A 25225-nucleotide genomic window follows, 5' to 3' on the forward strand; every position below is an offset into this window, starting at 1 on the left:
ATCTCAACCCTGAAAATGGAGAGAAATTCTGAACATTATCACTCCGTAAGTTAGGACAGAAACTTATTTTGCAGACAGAAGCCAAAGGGTCTGAGGAGGACACAGACTCACTGGGAGGACTGGAGAAGCAGCCTGAAGGGGCAGAAATCCAAGGCGGTCCTAGAGCCAGGAAGCCCATAGGCAGTGTCCCTGGGCGGGACTGGCCTCAGAGGGCCTCTGCTAGTGGGGTCAGGATTTAAATCTCAGATAGTGTCTGCCTCTTGACTGAGGAGGGCGAGGACTGACGCCATTCACTTCAGCCTCTTAGCATGGGGAAGAGAGGAAGTAGATGCGAGGTAGCCAGAAACCACCCACTTTTCAGTCCCTGGAATCACACCTTCCCCTTGTCCTGTCCCCAAGAACAAAGGTCGAAGCTATGGTCTGTGCCTCCGTCTGACCGTCCACCATTCCCCAATGCAGACCAGAGCCAGTATCAGTGGATCGCTCTACCCCGCAACGTTCCCGCCTGTAATCCTGATGCAGGGCAGGTGAGCCCCAAAATGGAGCTTCGACCAGGAGGGTTCTTGGCTTTGCCCAGGAAAGACTTCAAGGGCAAGCCAGAGGTAGAAGAAAACAGCTTTATGGAAGAGGCAGGGTTACAGCTTCGTGATCGCTCCTGCAGAGCAGGGCTCGCCCAGCAGAGAGGAGCAGCTCTGGGCAGTTTTGCAGTCATATTTATACCCACTTTTAATTACATGCAGATTAAGGGGAGGTTTATGCAGAAATGTCTAGGGAAGGGGTGGTAATTATTGGATTACTGCCATGGAAACGGGCAGTAACGCCCTGATATTGCCATGGCAACGGTAAACTGACGTGGCACCCTGGTGAGCCTATCTGAGGGAAAGCTGCTTTGGCCCTGACCCTGCTTTAGTTAGTACTCAATCTGGTCTGGTGTCTGAGCCCCGCCTCCTACCTCAATCCCACTCAAAGCGAGCTTGATATCCTCTTCCATTCACCACCAAGTTTGTGGAGAAAGAAAAATAGCTCCTCATGATATGATACGGAGTATTACAAAGGGCAGCGCGGCAGGGAGAGGTTGCCTGGGTCAGCATTCTGGTCCCCCGTGGCCTTGATCCCACCTCGTCACGTCTCTGGGTGAGGCCTCACCTTTTCCTCTTGAAGTGGGTATCTTGGTCTCGGTAATCTCAAGTCTCTTGAGATGCCAAAAGTCTGAAACCCCTACCCCCGTGGGCAGTTTGGTAGACCGCAGAACCGTAGTCATTTTAGATTGCATTAATAACACTTCTCCAAGCGGGGAGGCTACACTGAGCAGATTGCACGGTGATCATGACCTAGTCGATATATTTCAAGCGCGCCAGAGGCAGAGCCATCTTCAGGGATCAAGTCAAAGGAGAAGCTGAAAAAAGGGGATGTGGCTAGCCCGCTAAACAAAACGAGACAGATTTCACAAAATCACAGATTCTTAATGTGAGAAGACATCTTAGAGTTGTTTCTCCCAAACCGAAGGCGCCTGCAAGTCACTCGGGGATCCTGTGAAAATGGATTCCCTGGTTCGGTAGGTCTGGAGTGGGGGCTGCTTTGTCCAGGGACCATACCTTGAGTCCAACCTTCACAGCACACTGGAATCGCTTTAAGAGCTTAAAAGAGATGCTTACGTCTGGACTTCTCTGTCCCCGTTCCCTCAGCCCCGGAGATTCTGTCATTTGGTCCAGGGCCAGCCTGGGCGTTTGGAGGTTAAAAAGCTCCCAGGTAATTGCAATATGCAGCGGAGTTTGAGAACCAGCGCCCTGGACCCGCGCTTCTCAAGCTACTGCGCGCACCGGCGTCCCGCTGGGGGCGCGCGGGCACCACCCCCAGAGATGCTGACTCAGCAGGTCCGGAGGGGTTGGGGTGCGCCCTGCCAATTTGCATTTCTAACCCGCGCCCAGGTGACGCTGACTCTGCTGGTGTTTGGTCTTGGAGGTCACCTAATTTTTCAGCGATGCCTCCCAGCTGGGAGGCCAAGAAGTGCCTCGCTCAAGGTCTCCCCACACCTGACCTCCAGACCCTCAATCCTGGGGCAGCTACCCCGCAAACGTTTCCAGCTGTCTCTACTGCGCCCTGCGTTCTTTCCCCACGTCACTTGCCAGGGAGCGGCTAAACACAGCAAGACCGCGCGCTCTGCGGCTCCAGAGTGCGGATTTCAGTCGCGTGCGGCTCTGATCGCGTCGCCCCTCCCTGGCTGGGCCACGCGCAGACGCCAGGGCTGGCGCCGCGGAGAGGGCGATGCGCGCGGACTCTCCCGGGGCCCTGACTGTCCCTGAGTCCTCCCTGCGGGGGGCGTGCGCGGCCCGCCTCCCGCGGCGCCGAGCGGTCCCCCTCCTCGGCCGGGGATTGGTGCGCCTGGCGGGGCGGCGCGGGATAAAGGCGCCGGGGTTGGCCTGCGCTGGGTCTGCTGGCAGCTCCGGCTCTGGGTTCGCAGCCTCAGCGGGGTGCGCAGGAAGGTCAGTCTGGGGGTCGCCTGACATTTCCCCGAGTGGAGCAGGGAGCCGAGCCCCCTCTTGGAGTGGGGACGGGCCGCGGAGCTGGTGGCTAGGGGCTGGCCGAAGTCGGGGCGAGCCCTGCACGGCGCCGCAGATTCTGCGCTCCAGGGCGCGCGCGGGTGTCCCGGCAGTGGCCGCATAGTCCCGAGGGCGGCGCGGGAGCCCGGCGGGGAGGGCCCAGGCGCAGCCCGGGTTGGCAGGGCGCGACACCCGCTCCCCTCCACTTTTGAAAAGGCTCCCCACGCTGGGAAGAGGGGCGGGCATGGCCGGCCCCGCGAAACCGGTTTATCCAGACTTTGGGAAGCCATCGCCTGCGGAGGGTAGGACCCTACACCCTGTCCACCCGCCCAGGCTGAGACCTCGCGTCCTCGTCCTGGATGCCCCATGGGCGTCCCGTCCCGGGCAGCCGCGCGCGGAAGGAGGAGACTCCCGCTCTGCAGTCAGACCTCCCTCTGAGACTCTCCCTAGCTCACATTTAGAGCTTTGGGATTTTCTGGATCCTTTCTAGCTTTCGGATCATCCCCACTTAAAGCCCAGACTTGACCAGCTCAGAGACTTAAGAGAGAAAGCGAATGTGGATTGAGCCTTTACATGGACAGCGCAGTTTGCACAGTGCTTTTCATAGATTGACTGCTTTTATTAAATGCTCTCAACAATCTATTGGGATGGCATGGTGATTGCCCCCTTTCTGAGATCGCGGCAACTTGAGATTTGGCAAGGCAAGAAGCCAGGCGCACATAGTGAGGCCGACCGCGGGTCCAGAACCCCTGGCTGGTGCGTGCTGTCCCCCTGGGGAGGGGTGCAGGCTGCCAGGAAAGGTGCCCCCTGCGTGGCCCTGGGGGTGTTTCTTCTTTGCCTTCTGTTAGGCATCTGAGCTCATCTCTTCTCTTGAGTGGGAAGAGTTGGGGTGCTGGAGGTAGAGGGTTTGGGACATGGTGGACCTACCTCTCTTGGTAGTTAATAACTGCCTGACCTTGGGCTGGTCAGTGGATTCTGAAAAAAGGGGAAAAGGCCCCAGCTTCAGGGTTGCTGTGAGGGTTAAATAAGAGTTCAGGAAAGCAGATGCTTTGCCAATGCTCCGTAGTTACAAGGCGCCTGATTTTTCCTTGGATCATTACTATTAAGAGGATGCATTGGTGATAATGATGATGTAATGAGTCAGGTTTTAAAGCCCAGACTGCCTTGCAAATGCGTCTGGTAAACGTTCTTGCTCCTTAAAGCAGAATAAGATTGGAGTGCGGGAACCCAGTGAAAATGAAGGTGAGGATGGACATAGGTATTAAGTTAGAAGTGGGGAGGGGTAGGGGGCATTGGCGCCAGGAAGTTGTCAACGGGGCAGTTATCACTGAGTTCAGAGCAGGGAAGGCCCGATGTGAGGGGCTAGGCGTGAGCACCAGCAGCGGAAATGCTCCTGCAGACCCCTGAGGCTGGAAGGAAGGAGCGGGCAGCGGGAGAGTAGTAGGTTTAAACAGGTTTGCAAATGGAAGAGGGGAGAGGACAAGGGCTGGGGTTTGGAGTTTGCCGGGTCTTTGGGGGCAACACTGATCTATGTTAGGCGAGTTTTCTGGCTCTTCAGATATATCTATATATACACACACGCACATATGCATGCAGGTCGTTTCGTGGTGCTGAACACTGTAAAACTTTTTACTATTGTAATTTTGTGATTCCTATCACGTAACATTAGATTTACCATCCTAAACATTTCTAAGCGTACAGTTCAGTAGCGTTAAGTATATTCACGTTGTTATTTAATCAATCTCCAGCACTTGTTCATCTTGCAAAACTGAAACTGTGCGCTCATTAAACACTAATTTCTCTGCCTCTACCCCAGCCCTTGGCAACCAGCCACCTTTCTACTTTGTTTCTATGATTTTTTGAGTACTTTAAATAATGCACATCAGTGGAGTCATACAGTGTTTGTCCTTCGGTGACTGATTTATTTCACTTAGCCTGATGACTTCGAGCTTCAGCCATGTTGTAGCAAGTGTCAGAATTCCCTCCTTTTTTAAGACTGAAAAACTTCTGTTGTATGTGTAGACCTTATTTTCTTTATCCATTCATCTGTTGGAGGCTGGATATCTTAGTTTCACGCTTAATTGCTAAAGACATTACTTAATACATCTGTTACTGTCTCCATACCTAAGAATAATTACAGACAGAAATGTTGGGAGATCTCATGACAGCAAGAACACGGAGGAAAACTGATGCTGCATATCTAGTTGTCTTCGGTATTATGGGTGGAAGTTTCCTTAATAGCTAAAAAATATCTCTCTTTAGAGCAATCACAGTTGAATTAAGTCCCCCCGCCCCACCCCCACTGCCACATCCCCAAGAAACTGAGGTAACTTTTTTTTCCCCAGAGAATAGGGTCATTTGATTTTTGAGATGTAAACCTGTGATGGTTTCCCCTTCCTGTCTGCCTCTTAGACACGGCATTGAGTACGAACATGCATCACAACTTCCTAGGAGAGGCAAATATATGGTCTCTGGCACCTAAACCTAACATGTCCACAACAAAAACTCACTTGACTTCTGTCTTCTCACCTGATCTGCTTCTCCAGAAAGCCCATTCTTGCAGCGGCCCCAATTAGAGACCTTCATATTCTTGACACCTTCACCACCCACCCATGTGCAAGCAATCACTGGAGTCATCTGGGCTGTAGTCTGTGTCTCTATCGCCCCCTCACTTCCCGATGCCGCTGCTGTGTGACTGCTGCTGTTAATGCAGATAAGTGGATATGCAGGGGGCATGGAAGAAGTTGTGACCTTCCATGACCACCTCAGAGAGGCCCAGGTTGGGAAAGTGCTTCATTATTTGTGGAGGAGAGTATGTTAACCTTTTCCTCTTTATCCTTGCAAATAAAGTAAACAAGGTGCTTGGGACAGAAAGTTCATGGGCTCTCATTTGATCTTTAGGTAGGAGGGACTGAAAATCATCTTTGACTTTCTCTATATAAATTTAGTATCTAGCTTGGCAAAGAAAGTTTTACTTTAGAGCAGCTGTTCTCAAATTGTAATCTGGGGAACTGTGGAGGGTCTCTGAAACCTCCCGTAGGGTCCATGAGGTCAAAACTATTTTTTAAAAGAATACTAAGATGTTATTTACCTTTTTCATTCGTTCTCTCACAAGTGTGCAGTGAGTTTCCCAGAGATTACATGACTTGCAAAGAGCTTTGCCTGTGATGACTAATGGAATTTGTGCTTGTGTATTCTGCTGTTTCTCAGATCTTCTAAGGTGTTAGGGTTAGGATAAAAATATCTGCATTTTCAGAGATGAACTCAATTTGCACTTAGTATTTCTACCGTGCACTTACTGGCTATCTTTACTTATACCTGTTGTATCTGTGACCTAATTTTCTATTAATAAGTTACTAATTTGAAATCCCAGAGTTTTCTGTGCCTATGTGAAAAAACAACAAAAAGTACACTCTGTAGTCTTGATTGGAAAGCCTTCCTAAAATTTCAAATGGCATAAAATGATTTTTGAATGTAATAATATTTTATTCTAAAATAAAAGGATATTTAGATATTTTTCTTTTTTTTTTTTTTTTTTTTTTTTTTTTTTTTGAGACGGAGTCTCGCTCTGTCGCCCAGCCCAGGCTGGAGTGCAGTGGCGCGATCTCGGCTCACTGCAAGCTCCGCCTCCCGGGTTCACGCCATTCTCCTGCCTCAGCCTCCCGAGTAGCTGGGACTACAGGCGCCCACAACCGCGCCCGGCTAATTTTTTGTAATTTTTAGTAGAGACGGGGTTTCACCGTGGTCTCGATCTCCTGACCTTGTGATCCGCCCGCCTCGGCCTCCCAAAGTGCTGGGATTACAGGCGTGAGCCACCGCGCCCGGCAGATATTTTTCTATTTAAGGAGAGATTCTTGGCTTAAAAGGGGGATATTAGAAAACTTGATTTTTCAGCTTACAGCTGCACCACCTATTGCCTAAAATGCTGAAAAAAATGCAATGAATATATCAGAGTATTCCTGATTGATGGAACGGAGGAATTTACTCCAGAGAAATGAGCAAAACTAAGGCAAGGTGAAAGATTTCCTGAGCTTTATAGCTGTTAGTAATTGGTCTTATGTGTCTTATGCCACAGAACCATTTTCAACAGTATTATGGTGCCAGTAGCATTATTTTGAGACCAACCATTCCGAGTCCTCTAAAGAAAAATGAACGGAATCGCTTAAGTGTGGATATAATGAGCTTTTTAAAAGTCAGAGATTTTTGTCATGGCTTCTCAAACTAAAAACGACAAAGTTGAAGCGTAAAGCAGGATAAATTATCAAGTTGCATTGGTTGCAGAAACACATGATAAAGCCTTGTTTAGATGAAAAAGCATTGAACGAGCTCATAGCACTTCAGTTTTCCAATGATACAGTAATCTGCCAAATTAAAGATTTAGCTGAAACACGAAGACCCAGTTAGTATATTGACTGTAGAAGTGTATTTCTGCCTCACAAATGGAAGAAAGACTAGAGGTGCCATTTTGCTTGTATTCTTCTGGTATCAGCACCAAACCAATCAATACCTTTTTAGATAATCTTTTTATTGTAATATGTAATAGCAATATACAATCCTTTATCTTTACAATAGACAGTAGCTTTTTAGTGAATGCTTGGTGGCAAACATGAGTAGTGCCAAGATATTCAAAGTTGAATGACTTTTTTGAATTTTATGATTCATTCTGGAACAAGTGCATTGAACTTGCATTGATGATGCCAGAGCAATGCTGGGTAAAACTCCTGGTGCCTTTGTGCAAATCAAGGCAGTTGGTACCAAGCTGTTCTAGTCGTCACTGTATTTTTTACTGCCCTATGCTTTCAATAAAAAATGAGAGAAAATTGACAGTTTTACTTAAGAATGTCCTGATGAAACATTAAAAATGACTGTCCGGATTAAATCCTGACTTCTGAGTATGCATCTCTTGGATATGCTGTATAGTGGAGGGAAGTGCCTATAAAACCCTCTATGACATGTTTCAAAGTGTGACGGTTGTCTTCAGCTGAAGCAGCGTGTGATTGAATTGTGAGCTGAACTGGCCACTTTTCTTCATAGAAAACCATTTTTGCTTGACAGGCTGACAAACAATGAGTATTCATACTTGGATAATTGCCGGACATATTCTAAAACATGAAGGAAGTGAGCCTGTCACTTCAAGGAAACAACTAACAGTGTTTCTTGCCAATTAATTTGTATTTACCACCATGAACTTGACAGCTTCCCCATACTTAGGAATTTTCTGACGAGATCAGTGGTGATATTAACTAGTAGGACTTTTTAATATCATATAGTGAAGTGTGTTAATATTTGGACAATGCACATAACGTACTGAATCAATATTTTCCAAAAGGCTAATGCATGAAGGTACAAAGTTATGCAGGGCTAAAAGATCCATTTAAAGCAGTGCCAGCCCATGGACTGTCAGGAGTCAGACTGCACAGCAGGAGGTGAGCGGCAGTGATTGAGTGAATGAATAAAGCTTCACCTGTATGTACAGCTGCTCCCCATTGCTCGCCTGAGCTCTGCCTCCTGTCAGATCAGCTGCAGCATTAGAGTCTCATAGAAGCACAAATCCTATTGTGAACTGCACATGCCAGGGATCTAGGTTGCACACTCCTTATGAGAATCTAATGCCTGATGATCTGTTACTAGATGGGACCATCTAGTTGCAGGAAAACAACCTCAGGGCTCCCACTGATTCTAGATTATGGTGAGTTGTATAATTATTTTATTATATATTACAATGCAATAATAATAGAAATAAAGTGCACAATAAATGGAATGTGCTTGAATCATCCCGAAACCACCCCCCTTCCTCCCAGTCTATGGAAAATTGTCTTCCACAAAACTGGTCCCTGGTGCTAAAAAGGTTGGGGACCACTGGTTTAAAGCATTAAGTTAAGTTTTAATGTAGCAAAGTACAAAGAGTTCATTGATAAGCTTTCAGATTCCGCATCACAACTAACCTTTAAGAAGACCGATGCCTTGAGTTTTGGAGTGGTAGCAAAGATGAACTTCCAGAATTATTTGAAAAAATGAATAAAATACCGTTTCCTCTTTTCACTGCTTTGATGTGTTTGGATTTTTTTTCAATTAGAGAAACAAATTGCAGAAGCAGATATGAAAATCCAGGGTTTTTTTGTATGTTTTTTTTTAATCAAAGAGAAGTATAAAGTTTAAAATAATGGCACTCCTTCCACTGAATATTTTTTGTATTGGAAAACAGGTTTTTTTTTTTTTTTTTGAGATGTAACCTTGCTCTACCAGGCAGGAGTGGAGTGCAGAGGCACCATCTCGGCTCACTGCAACCTCCACATCCCCGGTTCAAGCAATTCTTCTATTTCAGGCTCCTGAAAATATAGTTATTTTAATGATGTTTATGTTAACGTATTTATTGTTTTTAAATGAATTAATAAAGATGTTAAACATTTATTTGTTTTGCTTTCTAACACTAAACATTAATAGATACAACCAACATAAACAGTAACGTTTTGGAGTTCTCCATTTTTAAGAGTATAAAGGAGTTATATGTATAGACCATAATTTTTTGATCCATAGACCAAATATATAGACCATAATATACAGACTCTATTTTTTGGTCTTTATATAGATATGAAACGTAGATATGAAACATAGATATATATAAAGACCAAAAAATTAGAGAACTTCTGCCTTAAGAGTATTAAGTTTAACTTGGCAGGAGCAACAAGAAAATCTACATGCCTTGGAGGGTTGGAGGGTTTTAAAATTATTTTTGTTTATAATACCTATGTATTAAAGTGATTCTGTAATAGAGGCAGTATTGCTGCGCAGTGGTTAAGAACTAGGTTTTCTAGGGGAGTGGCGCTTGTGGTAGTACCATTGAGCACGCACCAGCTTGTGGTATATAAACAGCAAAAAATGTTAGCTACTAATAATAGTGAATTAAGAAGAACCAACTCCGCTACGAACTGTCCATGTTGTTGAACTGAAGTCCACATTCATTTAACAATTTGTTGGGTGCCTCCTTCATGCTTTCCCTTTGTGGAGAAAGCGATGAATACAGTTGTACCTGTTTTATATCTTCAGGGTTTGCTCTTCCCCTGCAGCTCCCGTCTTTTCCATTTTTAAATTAAAAAAACCCTTTTTAACTGTGACTGTTCGTTATTTTGCTTTCGGGAATTGGAATTGTCTTTCAGTCTCGAATATTCTGGGAAATATTGTCTCTGGGCTTCCTCAATATCCCTTTGCACTTGCTGAAATAAGTGACTTTAAGAATCCAAGTTCTTACCTGGTTTCAGGTGTCAGCAGTGGCTACACTTAGCATTCCTCTAAGGTCTGCTTGAGGAAAAGCTGAGGCCTTTCCCGTAATGTGGTCCGTCCTGGACACCTGCCTCATCACTTTGGGCCTGTGCAGTGAAAGCAGAGATGTGCCCACAGTGAGAAGGTTCTCTTCTGCTCACTTATTTGAGAACATTAGCCGGGGTGAAGGGCCTCGGGTGTCTTCTAGATGCTGGACACCTGGTGGGTCCAGTCACTGACCCAGAGAAGCCACCAGGCAGCTTCTACCTGTCTTGTTTTGGAGTACTAAAGAGCAAAACCTTCATGACCCAGAAAGGTATGAAAAGGTATGTGTTTTGAAAAGACATTATTTTCCTTTTGTTTCCTGTAATTTGGGTTTTGGTATGATTAGGGATTGCAAGAAAGCTTCTGCTACTTCTGGCATTTAACTTGGAATCACTGTCTTAAATCTACTTGAGGCACTGAGTACCTTCCTATGAGTTTATATCTTATAGGAAATGTCTCTAACTGTGGTTTACTTTTTCTCCCTTTATAATGCAAAATAGAAGATGCTTGAGGGGATGGGACACCTGAGTTGGCTTTGAAGCTCACCTGCTTTTTCTGTTGGAAGAGATCTTCCTCTTCCAGCGGGTGAGAAAGTAGAGGCCACAGGTCAGTGTGTGGTGTGTGATAGGCCAGCCGGTAGGGAGGCTGGGGGGTTTGCTGTTAGAACCAGCAAAGCAAGCTGGGCAGCTGCTCTCAAGACATGACTGCCTGGGTGTTGGGGACAGGTTGAGGAACATGGCAGTCTCAAGCCATATGTGACTGGACCGTCTTGACCTCTGAGGCCAGGGCTGATTTCATGGTCAGCTGGTACTAAAGCTGATGAGGAGGAGGAGCTAGACTAAATTAAATTATGTGATCTCTGAAACAATAAGAAAATGGCTTTTCTATGTGACCCTTTCTACAGAGATGATGGAAAAACAAAAATCCTTCCCAGCTTACTAAATATTGCTACGGGCCTTTTAATCTTAACCCTCTGCTTTTCTAGGCTGGTTCATTGTAACATGTGAGTGTTAATGCAAGATTTATAGGGCACTATATTTAATATTTAATCTGGGACCCATTTGTATCCTCAGATGTTGTGTGGACAAGTTGATAACAGTTGTAGTCAAGACTTAAAGCCTTTGCTAGGATTCACCGACTGTCTCTGCGGTGTGCAGGTTCTCCGTGCAGTCACCGCCTCTGTTGCATTAGATCCCAGCTGGTGTCAGCATTGTGCGGTGTCAGTTCTGAATCTCAGTTCGGCCTTTGTTTGGCTGGACTTTGTGTGAGCAACACTTTATCCCTTTATCACAGGGCCTGGCTCACGGGAGGCCCTTGACTGGCTTCCTATCGGCGAACTCAGCAGTCTCTTTAGTTCGATTCCTGAATCTAAAAGCGTAGCTTTGCTCATTCGCTGACAATCTTAGTGTTCATTTCAGTTGAAGAGTTCATTTCGAAGAGCTGGAGGGATAAAAGGTCACATCACTAACTCTGCTCCTTTTTTCTCACAAGGTATTTGAAAAGAAAATGCTGTTCATTCGGATGCTGAGGCGAGTGGGGCAGAGCCCAGCCTGTGGCTGTTGGACACCTGTCCTGCCGGTCCGCTTTCTGGGCATCTCCCCTCGGCAAATTCCAGCAGATGCTAACTTCCACTCTGCGTCTTTCTCTGACACAGACCATCCGCGAGTCTTAATTACAGGTTAGTTTTTCTTTTCTTTTTTCTACTTCCATGGCTTGATTCTTTCCTGTGCCGTGTGTCTGTGCCTTTGTTTTGAGAACGTGTAATGTGCCATCCGAACCATACTGCCTGCCTCTGTAGCCGATAATGCAGCAAAAACAGGCTTGGCCTGATGGCAGAATCTGGATTTACTGTCTGTACTAAGAAAAGGATTTCAGAATGATGTATTTTATAATACAAAGTGTTAAATTAGAGCAGCTGCTCTTGTTGATCAGACACTGCCTTTTTCACCATTGGCTTTTTTGTTTGTTTGGTTTTTAGAATTTTGCAAATCCAAATTCTTATTTCATCACTGTTCCCAGCACTTGGTTTTCCTTGCCATAACTTTTATTGTTGTTCGAAGGAATCTAGGAACCTGGGGGCCAAAAGCTGCTCTGGAACTTGGTTCCCTTCCATATTAGGATCAGTCTGGGGAGTGAAGGCTAGTGCACAGGAAGGTGCCGGGGCTAGAACATTGATTCTGGTGTTAGGCACGCTGTTCCTTGGCCAGACTCCTGAACCTAAACTCAGAGTCATTCATCCCAAACTGTTATTGCACATTTGTGTGTTGGAAATAGAGAAGGTAAGTTAGCGTCTGGCCAAGGGACTTGTTGCCGCAGCACTCACTGTTGCCCTTGAGCTCATCGTTGCCAGTGACTCGCTCCCTGAACCTCCTCACCTCAAGTATGTTTGGCCCCTGATTTTGTATCGTTCTCACTCCAGACTTTACTCTGTCACTTCCAGCCAGCCCAAGCCTACCTCCAGTTTGATGGACATGTTTTACTTCTTTCTCTTTCTTGCCAGGCTTTCTTCCCTTGGTTTTACAGCATTATCCTTCTCATTTTCGTGTGCGCGCGTGCATGTGGGGCGTGTGCCCTTTTACTGTCTTCTCCACTTCTGATGCTGAAATAAGTTTCAAGCTTAGTAGATTTCCCTCTGTGCCTTTCTTCAGATTCACCCATCGTGTTGTCCGAGTGTTTTATTCCCTCTCGCCTCCACTAATGATGCATCTTTCAGGGTGTCCTGGTTTTATTCCCAAGTTAACAAATGCTTACAGGAAGTCCCACTTTTATATCTTCCTGCCTCATCAGTTTCTCTCAAATGAAATGGACTGTTGTCCTTTCCTGAATGTGCTCCTAGCCCACTGGCCTCCTGTTTCTGTCAATGGCATGTTGAATCCTTCAAACTGGAAGCTATACTATTCATTTGAACTTTCTCAGTGGCGCCTTGTTGATTCAGTTGTCTGTCCCTTTTCCGAATGACTTCTTGGTTTCTCCCTGCCTCTTTGCCCTTTCATATCCCAGTCCACTTCTAATGGAGGATGGGATTCTGCCTCATCCCACCAGAGGTGGATAGGAATCTGTTCATACTGGTTTTGAATGATTTTGTCACCCATAGCAGACAAGCTTCAAAGTTCATCAAAATAATGAAGGCCAGGATTGAGTTCCTGCCCCAAGAAATTCCAGACCTGTGCCTGGCTTTCATGAGATTTTCCTCTTCTTACGCCCTTGCTTCTCCTCTTTCTCAGAACCACTCCATGCTGGTGAGAGTGCTGTCTCTGAAACCAATATTACCTGTATTGGTCTCTGTCCTAGCCTGGGGGAGATTATTGCATTTCTAAGTGCTGTACCACGTTCCTGGGAAGATAGGAAGTAAGCAGCAGTTATATCAGCTCAACCTAGGACTTACGTAGTTAGCTAAGACTGAAAACTAGTCTCACTCAGTTATTACGTTCTGGAAATAATTGAACTGGTTAGATTTGCATTAAAGCTTCACTTTTTTTTTCTTCTTCATCTAGGGGGTCTTGGCCAGCTGGGAGTGGGGCTTGCTAATCTTTTGAGGTAAGAGCCCTAAAAACTTGAAATTTAAAATCTGAGTTCTTAAGTATATGGAGCTCATCTGTGATGCCTTTTAAACGTCTTTTCTCTCCTCTTGCTCCTTACCATTGTTAAGATATATCTAAATAACTGCTATATATATAGATATATATAGATATTTATACATCTATATATAAATTATATATATAATTTTTTGTGTGTGTATATATATATCTTTTTTTTTTTTTTTTTTTTTTTTGAGATGGAGCCTCGCTCTGTCACCCAGGCTGAAGTGCAGTGGTGCAATTCTGGCTCCCTGTAACCTCCACCTCCTGGGTTCAAGTGATTCTCCTGCCTCAGCCTCCTGAGTAACTGGGACTACAGGCACCCACCACCACGCCTGGCTAATTTTTTGTGTTTTTGGTAGAGACGGGCTCTTGCTATGTTGCCCAGGCTGGTCTTCTAACTCCTGGCCTCAAGTGATCTGCCCACCTCACCTCCCCAAAGTGCTGGGATTACAGATGTGAGCTACCGTGCCCAGCCTAAAATACATTTTATTTTGCCTCTGAATATCACAGACTTGTCACAGGCCCTTGACTCAACATCTCCAGACTGGTTCTTTGCTCTCTCTCTCTCTCTCTTTTCCAAACTTAGGCAGTGAGACACACTTTTCCCAGCGAATCACTTTGACTTTTAGTTGTTTGGGAACCAAGGGAAGTACAGGTGCAAACTGGAAGGGAAGAGTGTGGGATTTGGAGAGAATGGGATAAGAGAATAAGAAGAGGGAGAGTAGATAAGAAGAATGATGAGGAAGAGGTAAAAACTCTCAGGGGTAATAGGAAGAAACTGGTGACAAGCGTAGGGTTACAGTCAGGCGAGAGGAGAAACAGAAGACAGAGCCGTGGGCAGGGAAATAGAGGCCTGAGTGTGAGAGAGACAAGAACAGAAGGTGTATGAATTGAGGATGAAGAGGAAGTAGAGATTTGAGGCTGGCAGAAAATTACCGTTCTTATTTTGTAAGACTTTTCACAGGACTCGTTGCATCCTAGATGTTGCCAACTTGTGTGTGTTGATTTTCCCTTTAGGAAACGATTCGGAAAGGACAATGTGATTTTGTCTGACATCAGGAAGCCCCCCGATCATGTCTTTCACAGTGGTAAGAGATCCATAGGTCTTGCTTTTATTTTTATCTCTAATTTTCAAAGCACAAAGAGGTGGCTTATGAAATCGGTGCGTGCAACAGCTCCTAGCTGAATTTATGACTCAGATAAGTTATTGAGGCACTGGTATTTCACTTAAAAATAAGTATTTTTAATGCTGCTGCTCATTCAGGTGATAAAAGAGCAGAAGAGTTCTTTTGATCTTGAAGTTTTTGGAATAATATATTTTGATGTTATTTGAAATAAAAACTTTGTCTCCTGTCTTGTTGTGTTTTAACTTATTGACTTGGAGAGAATACAAACAAAAATCAAGTTCTGTACTGAAGAAAAGGAATTTTAGAAATTTGGAAAAATAAATCCTGATGTTACAGTGTAGAATTGCTCTTAAAGTACTACACACATACACACACACACACACACACACACACACACACCCCAAAAAATCAAGCTCTTCTAGTCAGGTTTTTTACTGCTTCAAAAATGTTTTTATGACTAGGCATGGTGGCTCACACCTGTAATCCCAACAATTTGGGAGGCTGAGGTGGGAGGATCACTTGAGTCCAGGAGTTCAAGACTAGCCTGGGCAATATAGTGAGACCCTGTCTCCACAAGAAATAAAAAATTAGCTTGGCATAGTGGCACATGCCTGCAGTCCTAGCTACTTGGGAGGACCGCTTGAGCCCAGGAGATAGAGGCTGCAGTGAGCCATGATTGCATCACTGCATTCCAGCCTGAGCGACAGAGCAAGACTGTCCCTGCTGCCCCAGAAATATGGTTTTGTAATGCCCCCTAGTCTTTCCTGGTTCAGAATCAGCCTTTTGCTGCTCACCATGGGGGAAGAGTGACAGTTTGCTGTAAGTGGGGAAAATTGGCACAGAACAAAATCAACTTTACCTCTGTGTAATTAAGTATGATAAACTCATGATTTGTGGCTCTTCTATACCAAGGTGGTGGTGGTGTTTAATTAGTCCGTTTCTCTATTCCTTTTCAAATGTGCACCTTGGAAGCAGAGTGAAGCCACTCTGCAAACAGGGCTGGGAGGAACAGCACCCACTCTGGAGCCGATGCCTAGCTGCAACCCCAATTCCTCCACTTGTTCTCTGATCCTGGCAAGTTGCTTAACCTCTCTGTGCCTGTTTCCTCCTCAGTAAAATGTGTTTACCTCCAAGGCTGTATGGGAAAGAAATGTACATAAAGTCCTTAGAACAGGGCCTGGCCCAGGCAGGTCCTATAGGAGCGTTTGCTGTCCTTACCTGGGGGCTGACTGTGACTTGTGATTCTTCCATAAGAAAAATGCTGCCTAGTGCCCAGCTGGCTTGGTTACCGCATGGCTACCAATGAAATTCACAAGTCAACGGGGGAAAGGGGAAAGGTCCATGTAGTTCACAACCCTTTTCACATTCGTGGTTTCAATTTATGTTCCTTGCAGGTCCGTTCATTTATTCTGATATCTTGGATTACAAGAATCTTCGGGAGATTGTGGTAAACAACCGCATCACCTGGCTCTTTCATTACAGCGCTTTGCTCAGCGCCATTGGAGAAGCAAATGTTTCCTTGGCGAGAGCAGTGAATATAACTGGTAAGCATCTGGCTCTGGCTGGATGTGATTTGCCAGTTTTTCCAGTTCTTTAAGAAGAGATGTTTTCAGATTCTGATAGTGTCTGTTCATTTCAGGCCTGCATAACATCCTGGATGTCGCTGCGGAACACAATCTGCGATTGTTTGTGCCTAGCACGATCGGGGCCTTTGGACCCACCTCTCCGCGGAACCCAACCCCCGATCTCTGTATTCAGAGACCCAGGACCATCTACGGGGTGTCCAAGGTCCACGCGGAGCTCATGGGAGAAGTAAGTATCACTCAGCGAGATTGCTGAATGTGCCCCGGCTGGCACGATTTGCTGTTTGCTTTCTCATTCTTTTTGCCTCCAAGGCCTGGTGATTCATCCCTGGAGGACCTTTCCCTCTTCTTGGATCTCAGCCCCAGAGTCGCTTACTTAACTCACTGGGTTTGTCATGTGGCAGGTGTCTCCAGCTCCTGAAACCTCCTCAGCCGTGTGGGAACACTCAGCACTTCCTGGGTGCCCCGTGCACGGCCCCCATCTCTTCATTTGCTGCTTGTCTTACTTGTACCCCACCATTCTTTCTGGCTCCCAGTATTGGTAGCCATTGGTAGTAACTCTAAAACCTACAGAAAACTTCAAACATCTTGGGTTTTTTTGTTTTTTGTTTGTTTGTTTGTTTGTTTTTTGAGACAGAGTCTTGCTCTGTCGCCCAGGCTGGAGTGTGGTGGCGTGATCTCAGCTCATAGCAGCCTCTGCCTCCTGGGTTCAAGGGATTCTCATGCCTCAGCCTCCGAAGTAGCTGGGATTATAGGCACGTGCCACCACGCCCCGCTAAATTTTATATTTTTAGTAGAGGCAGTGGTTTGCCATGTTGGCCAGGCTGGTCTCAAACTTCTGACCTCAAGTGATCCACCCACTTCAGCATCCCAAAGTGCTGGGATTATAGGCATGAACTACTGCAAAATACTCTTTATCTTTATACTCTAGTAGATTTGAGTTGCTGCCTGCTCCTCCAGCTCGGTCATAGCCACGGCCCTCTCATCTACTGTTCTCTCCTCTGCTTTTCCCCGTGCCATGTGTGGGAATGTACTCAGGCTGAATCGTTTAGGATGATAATCAGTGGCACCTTTCCAAAGAGAGGCTGGAAAGCCCTACTGTAGGCTAATGTGTTATTTACAGCATTGATGTATCACCAAAAAGTTGATTTTTTTTTTAAAGATAAAAACTTAGGAGTCTTTATTTTCTTTAGGAGTATTTAAATATAACTGCATGGAATGAGATTTCAGAAAAGCAGATTGTTTTGCATCTATCTGATTTAAAACATCTGTGTTTGAATATGTTTTCTCTTCTTCATAGTATTATCATTACCGGTATGGGTTAGATTTCCGATGCCTGAGATATCCTGGAATCATTTCAGCTGACTCCCAGCCTGGAGGAGGAACAACTGGTTAAGTGTTTTCTATTTCTTACATCTCTTGTATGTTAGATAGGCTTTCTAGCCAGGTGCAGAGGCTCATGCCTATAATTCCAGCACTTTGGGAAGCTGAGGCAGGAGGATCACTCTAGCCAGAGACCAGCCTGGACAACACAGTGGGATCTTGTCTCTATGAAAAATAAACAAAAATTAGCCAGGCATGATGGCCCACACCTGTAGTCCCAGCTACCGGGGAACCTGAGGCAGGAGGGTCTCTTGAGCCCAGAAGGCCAAGGCTGCAGTGAGCTGAGATCATGCCACTGCACTCCAGCCTGGGTGACAGAGTGAGACCCTGTTTCAAAAATAAAAAACAACAAAAACCACCAAAAAAAAAAAAAATAGACTGATTGCTGGGAGGAGTTGTCTTTGTGGTAAATGAATGTGCTATCTTTTTAGCTGTATGGCGACCAGAGTTTCTGTGTTGTCTCTCGATGTGCATTTTAAAAGCACAGTGAACCCAACTGGCTTACACTCACTAAGGGTAGCACATGCCAGCGTTGTCGGTCCAGCTCGGGATTGGCCACCCACAGTGCCAGAATAAAACGTAATATTCAAGAACAAATCTGTGACTCAGTGTAGGAAGACCCCCAGTAAGCAACAGCCTCTTGTTTCTTAACACGCAGAGAGAGCCCTATTCAAATAGACTGTAGGCATTGTGTATGTGAAAGGAACGTAAGGATGATTATTATTTTGGACTCAAACACTCATTCTTTCATAAATCCCACGTCGGGTATCCTTTCCACATCCGTGGTCCTGAGAATGGATATAGAAGATACTTGACCACATCAGAGAGATTTGGAAGGAGGTCTTACAAAGCTTCTGCTTTTTAATATGGTGCTTCTCCAAGTGTGGTCTGGGGAGCTCCGGGCATCCTCAAGACACTTTCAAGGGGTCTTGAGGGTCAAAACTCTTATCGATATGGAGACGTTACTGGCCTTTTTCACTCTCCTTTCACAAATGCATCGTGGAGTTTTCCAGAGGTGGTGTGGCTTGTAAGATAAGAACGGACTGGATACAGAAGCAGATGGGGGCTCCAGCAGACCCCTATCAAGCCAGACCCTAAAGAGACTTTTAGAATGTACCACAGACCATCCTTCTCAGTACCTTTTGTTTGTTTAGAAAATATACTCTTTTTCGTATAAAATGTTACACATATTAATATGTGATAGGCTTATTGTCATTTTAAAAGGTAATATTCTAAACAATTCTCAGTTAACTCTGTTACAGTAAATATTGATATAACCCACATTAGTCAGATTTCTTTGGGAGTTCTCAATTCTTGTTTTTTTTTTTTTTTGAGATGGAGTCTCGTTCTGTCCCCCAGGCTGGAGTGCAGTGGCGCCATCTCAGCTCACTGCACTCTCCTGTCTCCTGGGTTCAAGTGATTCTCATGCCTCAGTCTCCCAAGTAGCAGGGATTACAGATGTGTGCCATCACACCTGCCTAATTTTTGTATTTTTAGTAGAGATGGGGTTTCACTATGTTGGACAGGCTGGTCTTGAACTCCTGATCTCAGACGATCTACCTGCCTCGGCCTCCCAAAGTGCTGGGACTACAGGTGTGAGTCACTAAGCTTGACTGGAGTTCTTAAATTTTAAGAATCCGTTATAAAAAGGCTCTGAGACTAGAACATTTGAGAACTGCTGCCTCAATCCAAGAGGCTCATTCATTGTTTTGTTATAACCCACACATGGGATTCCCTTTCAGACTATGCAGTCCAGATTTTTCATGATGCCGCAAAGCATGGCAAATTCGAGTGCAACCTGGAAGCCCGCACAAGGCTGCCCATGATGTACATTGACGACTGCCTCAGGGCCACCCTGGAGGTCATGGAGGCCCCGGCCGAGTCCCTCTCCATGAGGACCTACAATGTCAGCGCCATGAGCTTCACACCCGAGGAGCTGGCCCAGGAGGTCCTCAAGCACGTACCGGAATTCCAGATCACATACAACGTGGATGCCGTTCGGCAGGCCATAGGTTCGTACCCACTGGCAAAGGCCTTCACTGTGAGTCCCTGGAGGATGTAAACCTTGGAAGGATAAGGACAGCATAGATCTTTCCCAAGCGTCCAGATACCTTTTGGAGAAGGAGCCTAGCCCAAAGAAATTGTTGAGCCCAAGCCAGCAGAAGCTTTGATTTTGGGGAATGATTTCTAAAGTGGGTGAAATCATTCCATTCCAAATAAACAACTTGTTAGCCTTTCATCTTGTTTACAGTTTAAACATAAAGCAAGGAAAAATAGAAGCAATAGAGGTAGTATGAAAACAGCCCCAGGTCTTCAAATACTGTAAATTTGCCAATTTGTGGGTGGAAGCACCTCTCTGAGTATAAAACTTCTTATGAAGTTGTGTGAGATTTTAATAATGTGTGAAAATTCACAGTGCCTGACAAAAGACGGGTTAATAGTCTTTGGCCCTAAGAGGGTGACTGTGCATAATAGCGGTTCTGCTTTACTCGAAGGAATTTCCTGTTTTATACTTTGTACTGTAGACCTTTATATAAAATGGTCAAGACCTTTTTGCAAATCCACAACCTGAATAACTTAAGCTACTCTTGCGTGTCTTTTCCTAGCGGATAGTTGGCCGATGAAATTTGATGACAGCAATGCTCGGAAGGACTGGGGGTGGAAACATGATTTTGATCTTCCAGAGTTGGTGACTACCATGTTGAACTTCCATGGTTCTGAAACCAGAGTTGCCCAAGCCAACTGAAAGAATCTGAAAGAGGAGCTCCTGTGTCCTGGTCCACTGTCAAAGGAGAACTGTCACGACTCCAAGGTTATAGACTCCAAGGAGCCTACATTATTTGGAACTGACTAATTGGACTAAATTTTGGCAGCTCATATTGAACTGCTAGACAAAGAATGGAGTTTAACATTTAAGCATTTTCAGAATGTTGTAGGTATGGTGGGGGGACTTCTCAGTTTTTGGTGTTTGCCTGAACTTGTCTAAACACATTCCACAGAATAAGGCTTAAGTCATCATTAGTTTCCATTTCCTTAATTAGGATGAAGTGACCATTTCTGGGACGAAGGGAGTGTGTGACATTTGTATTTAATTAAATTCAATTTAAATATTCCTCCTAAGACTCGATTATTCTCTTGACTAGAGACCAAAGATTACATTTTAAGGACTTTCGAAGAGGTACTCCTGATTTAAAAGTATTCTTTACTATCCCAGCAGAACGTAAACCGTGTTTGGTGTATTCATCCCATATCCGTCAACGTTCAAGATATTTTGACACTGCTTCAAAAATGATCACTTCTAGTTTTTCTGTAAGATGCTAGATCTGTGGGAAATGAAGAGTTTAAAGATGATGTAGCCAGCGAAGGGTAGCCCCTCTCTTATTTTGATTGCCCTCCTGTTAGTGAACTAAGTGTAATTCCCAGGAACGTAATTCCCTGACCTGGCAACGTCAGCATCTAGGGAGACTGTCTAATGTACAGGTTTCTGGGCTATACCCCTTTAGATTCACTCGTTAAGTGCCAGGTACCACTGGTTGTTCGAATCCAGCTGAGGCCCACTAGTCAGACCAATTTAGACCAATGCAGTTTTCCAAAGAGCACTTTCTTGTGGCATCTTTTTTTTTTTTTTAGATTTTGCTGGGTTGAGCCCTCAGAAGGGCTGCTCTAAACCCTGTGATGCAATTACCATATAGATACATACAGGTTAACTTTTTAAGTGAGGCCAAATCACCAGTTTGTGATTGTATTTTATGGTAAGGAGGCATGAGTGTGTTCAGAAAATGCTTTCAATCCTGTCACTTAAAAAAAATATTTTTGGTGCAATACTGTATAGATACATACAGGTTAACTTTTTTCCAGTGACCTCAGAATGTACTGCATGTAAAATTGCTAGGAAGTGAAACTTCCAATTCCACAGATTAATCGTGGATGTATTTGGTAACAGCTATCAAGGATGAAAAGGCATTTATGTTACCTGCTTAGTAACAAAATGTTATGCATTTGGAGTTTTGAACTGTTACGTCAAAGCATAATAGTTGAAGTTATGAAGGCATAACTGGATTATAAAATCTATTTGACTATTAACTGGAGAACTTTTAGGTAATTGAATTGTTTAACAGTTACATTATTATAGCTTTTTCATCCACTTAATATACTTAGGTTTATGTTTGTAGATTTTATTTTTCTTTTGGGCTACTCTTGAGAGGGAGGAAGATCTTATTTTTAAAACCAGTTAGTAATGAATTCTTTTTTTGACAGTTTATTGAGATGTAGTTTACATACCATAAAATTCACTCATTTATAGTTCCGTGGCTTTCAATGTATTAAAGAGTTTTGCAACCATCACTATAATCTAATTTTAGGCCATTTCAACACCCCACAAAGAAACCATATTATATAAGCCCTTCCCACCCTAGGCAACCACTAATGTACATCTGTTCCTGGGTTTGCCTGTTCTGGGCATTTTATATAAGTGGAATGTGGTTGCCTTTTAGTGGTTTCTTTAATTAAGGAGTCCATTTTCAAGGTTCATCCATGTTTTAGCATGTATCAGTACTTCATTTTTTATTGCTAAGTAATATTCCATTGTATGGATAATACTCTGTTTTCTTTATCCATTCATCTATTGAGGGACATTTACTTTTTTTGCACTTTTTAAGCTATTATGAATAATGCTGCTATGAACATTTGGGTAGATAATTGAGTTTTAAAATGATTGCTTATTGTTTATAGTTTAAAAAACAGTTCTCAAGTTTGCTTAACTTACTCTCAGTTATCTTAAAGGAATAAGCAGTTCTTCCCTTTCATGAGATAAGAAGCAGCAACTTGAGCGACGTTTGTCTCCTAGACCCTAGCCTTCCAGCGTATCCACCAGGCTCCTAGGATGACCTTTAACTGGGATCCTTTGGAGGGGTTTGTTCCAAACAGCTTCCTTGAGTCTTTCCCAGTCTATAAACACACCTCTAGGGGACCTCAAATAAGAGTGAAAAACAATGAATGCCTCAGCGTCTTTGGATGATTCTTATTCACTGACATTTTTGTACTCCAAGACTAGAGTTAGTTGTCCCTTCTATCTGAACACTCAATATCTGGTGCACCTCTTGGGATCCTAGAGCCCATCAATGTTTTCCTGTAAAATGCTTTCCTTTCTGTTGGGAGAAAGGGCTTTTTATGGTTAATTTGGAAATAACCCAAAAAGCTACTTAGAAGGAAAAGTGGGTTTAACCACAAAAATAGTTTATTTATAAATAAAAAAGAATACAAAGATTGGCTTTGTTCTGATGTTTTACACAGACTGCCTGTGGTTATTAGTTTTCTGCTCACATGTTTGTGTGTGGCATTGCTGGGAAGTGCCTTGTGTTGCTACACAAACAGCGATCCCGATGTCTGCCAGCAAGATAGATGGCCTGGAGTCCGGAACAGACTCGGTTAGTGAAAGCTACTGAGTGTTTTGGACACTTACTCTGGTAGGTGGGAGATATTTAGTATTTTTTAACTCACATAGGTCAAATCACCAATTTGCGATTGTATTTTATGGTAAGGGGATGAGTGTGTTCAGAAAATGCTTTGAATTCTGTCATTTAAAAAAATGTTAACAGTTCAGACAATTTAAAAGATACATAATAAAGTTGTCTTCCCCTCCAAACCCAATCAATAACATGTTAGCAGTATAGTGTGGGACCCCGCGCAGCAGCTCACACCTGTAATCACAGTACTTTAGGAGGCCAAGGCAGGATTGCTTAAAGCCAGAAGTTCGAGAGCAGCCTGGACAACATAGCAAGACTCCCATCTCTACAAAAGTAGTTTAAGTCAGATGTGGTGACACATATCTGTAGCAGCTACTCACATGGTTGAAGCTGGAGGATCACTTGTAGCCAGGAGTTTGAGGCTGCCGTGAGCTATGCTTGCGCCACCGTACTCCAGCTTGAGTCACAGAGCGAGACCATCTCAAACACAACACAAAACAATTAGTGGATTATCTTATATTTTCTTCTATGCTTATACAAGCTAGGACTGGAAGGTGAAACCTTTTTCTTTTACTCTAAAAGTAGTGTGAAGGCAATATTGTCAAAAGTTTTGGAAAAGACTCACTTGCAATTTTTGCCATGCCATATAGTAGTTGTTTGAAAATATTCTCCAGTCCTCTATGCATTACAAAGAACTTACATGTAGTTTCAGTATTTGCCATTTAAAGATAGCTGCATAACTCATTGAATGGAGTATCATAATGATGTAATTATTTCACTATTTAATTGCTGAAACCTAGAAGTACAATTAGTGGGTCACAGGACATAAACACCTACTTGCTTTTTCATTTTACATTGTCAAATTTATCTTCAGAAAGAGTTGGATTAATTTGTGATCAAATTCTCCACCATCAACACCTTCCTCTTGGTGCATATTCATGCACCTCAATATGGTTTACATTTGTTTAAAAGTTTTATTTTTGTGGCTGGGTGCAATGACTCATGCTTGTAATCCCAGCACTTTGGGAGGCTGAGGCAAGAGGCTACACTTGAACGTTTTATTTTTCTAAAAAGTTTGAAGAACATAAACTTTATTTTTTGCTGGAGAATCTTAACATTCTAATACAACAGCTATGAATGGTGGATCTTAGATCTCACATAACCGGATGGTAACTGCCTCTAAATCAGTGAATCGCTTCCAAAAATCACCTGGGAGAAAGGAATCTTGTTTTTTAATGATTTTTTTATGGTAGTTACTTTTTAAAAAATTGTTTCAGGGCAATGTTTTTATAGCTTTAGTATGTTTGTCTATAAGGTAGCCAAATAGGCAACCCCTTACCTTCCAATGAGAAGAGCCCAAAATCTTTTCCACCCAACTTATGCATATAACGTTTAGAATTGTAGATGAGAGGATATAATAGACGCCTTTACTATTAGTTACAGGTGTTTCAGATTTATTAATCTATTAACCAGGATATGGGCTTTCCTTCTTCACATTCGCATTTCAGGAATGTCACTCAGACTTCATATTTGACCTTGGTGCCCCCCTTTGGCATCCTGTAATAGGTTAAGAGCAGGTGATCTTTTTTCTTTCTAAGTTGTTTGGGATACAGCAGTTTTGGGGTCTATGTATGATGCTGTTGGTGGACATTTATCCCAAACCACAAGTATGCCTGTGTGTAAGTAGCACTAGGGCAGCTGGTTTTCAGAATCCACAGAGCACTGCCTTCGATTTTTAACAGGCTTCTTTCCAGTGACACCAAATACTTGTAATTGTAGCTTTATAATCCTAGAGACCATGACTGTTAGTGTGCCTCCTTAACAACTTATCCTACCAGCAGCAATGTTAGCATTGCTTAAGGTTGTTTGAGGCTAATATGTTTTACACAAAACAATAACTTGTATTCTTTTCTTACTGACAGCATATAGTATATCGTGAAAGACTGTAATGTTTCTAATATAAGGTGAGCGTCTGTAAGGGAATAGTTTTGGGGGACAACTCTGCCTTATTTTGGGAGTATATGTGATACCTTGTCTATTGATTCATTTGTCTGAAGTCCTTAAGAAAAGTTTTTCTTTTTTGATTTGTTAAAAGATTGTAAATTGAAAAATTATTTTGCCCAGTTCCTTCTTTACACTGTAAGTACAATTCTTCTGTACCTACACTGCTGTGAGAAGTGTAAATATAATTTGTAATTGTAGTATGAAGGAATGAACCAGAACAAGTAGCTGCCTCCAAGG

The 25225-nt window shown here is 43.8% G+C and overlaps 1 protein-coding gene across 4 annotated transcripts; it reads left to right on the forward strand.

Moving 5' to 3' along the window:
* Positions 1-1103: 1103 nt before the first annotated feature.
* LOC105491175 (L-threonine 3-dehydrogenase, mitochondrial) lies at positions 1104-25225 on the forward strand. Of its 4 annotated transcripts, none has more exons than XM_011757337.3 (9): positions 1105-1555; positions 11337-11523; positions 13340-13382; positions 14444-14514; positions 15948-16097; positions 16193-16365; positions 17437-17527; positions 19262-19531; positions 20126-25221. In XM_011757337.3, exons 2-9 carry the CDS (start codon positions 11352-11354, stop codon positions 20263-20265), a joined length of 1110 nt encoding a protein of 369 aa, XP_011755639.1. In that variant the 5' UTR covers positions 1105-1555; positions 11337-11351; the 3' UTR covers positions 20266-25221. The 4 variants fall into 4 exon arrangements, with proteins under 4 accessions (XP_011755643.1, XP_011755639.1, XP_070924753.1 ...); XM_071068652.1 differs by having other exon boundaries at positions 1112-1134; positions 20126-25222; XM_011757338.3 differs by lacking the exon at positions 1105-1555 and adding an exon at positions 2416-2483.

Source organism: Macaca nemestrina, chromosome 8 (genome assembly GCF_043159975.1).
Source record: "Macaca nemestrina isolate mMacNem1 chromosome 8, mMacNem.hap1, whole genome shotgun sequence".
NCBI lineage: Eukaryota > Metazoa > Chordata > Mammalia > Primates > Cercopithecidae > Macaca > Macaca nemestrina.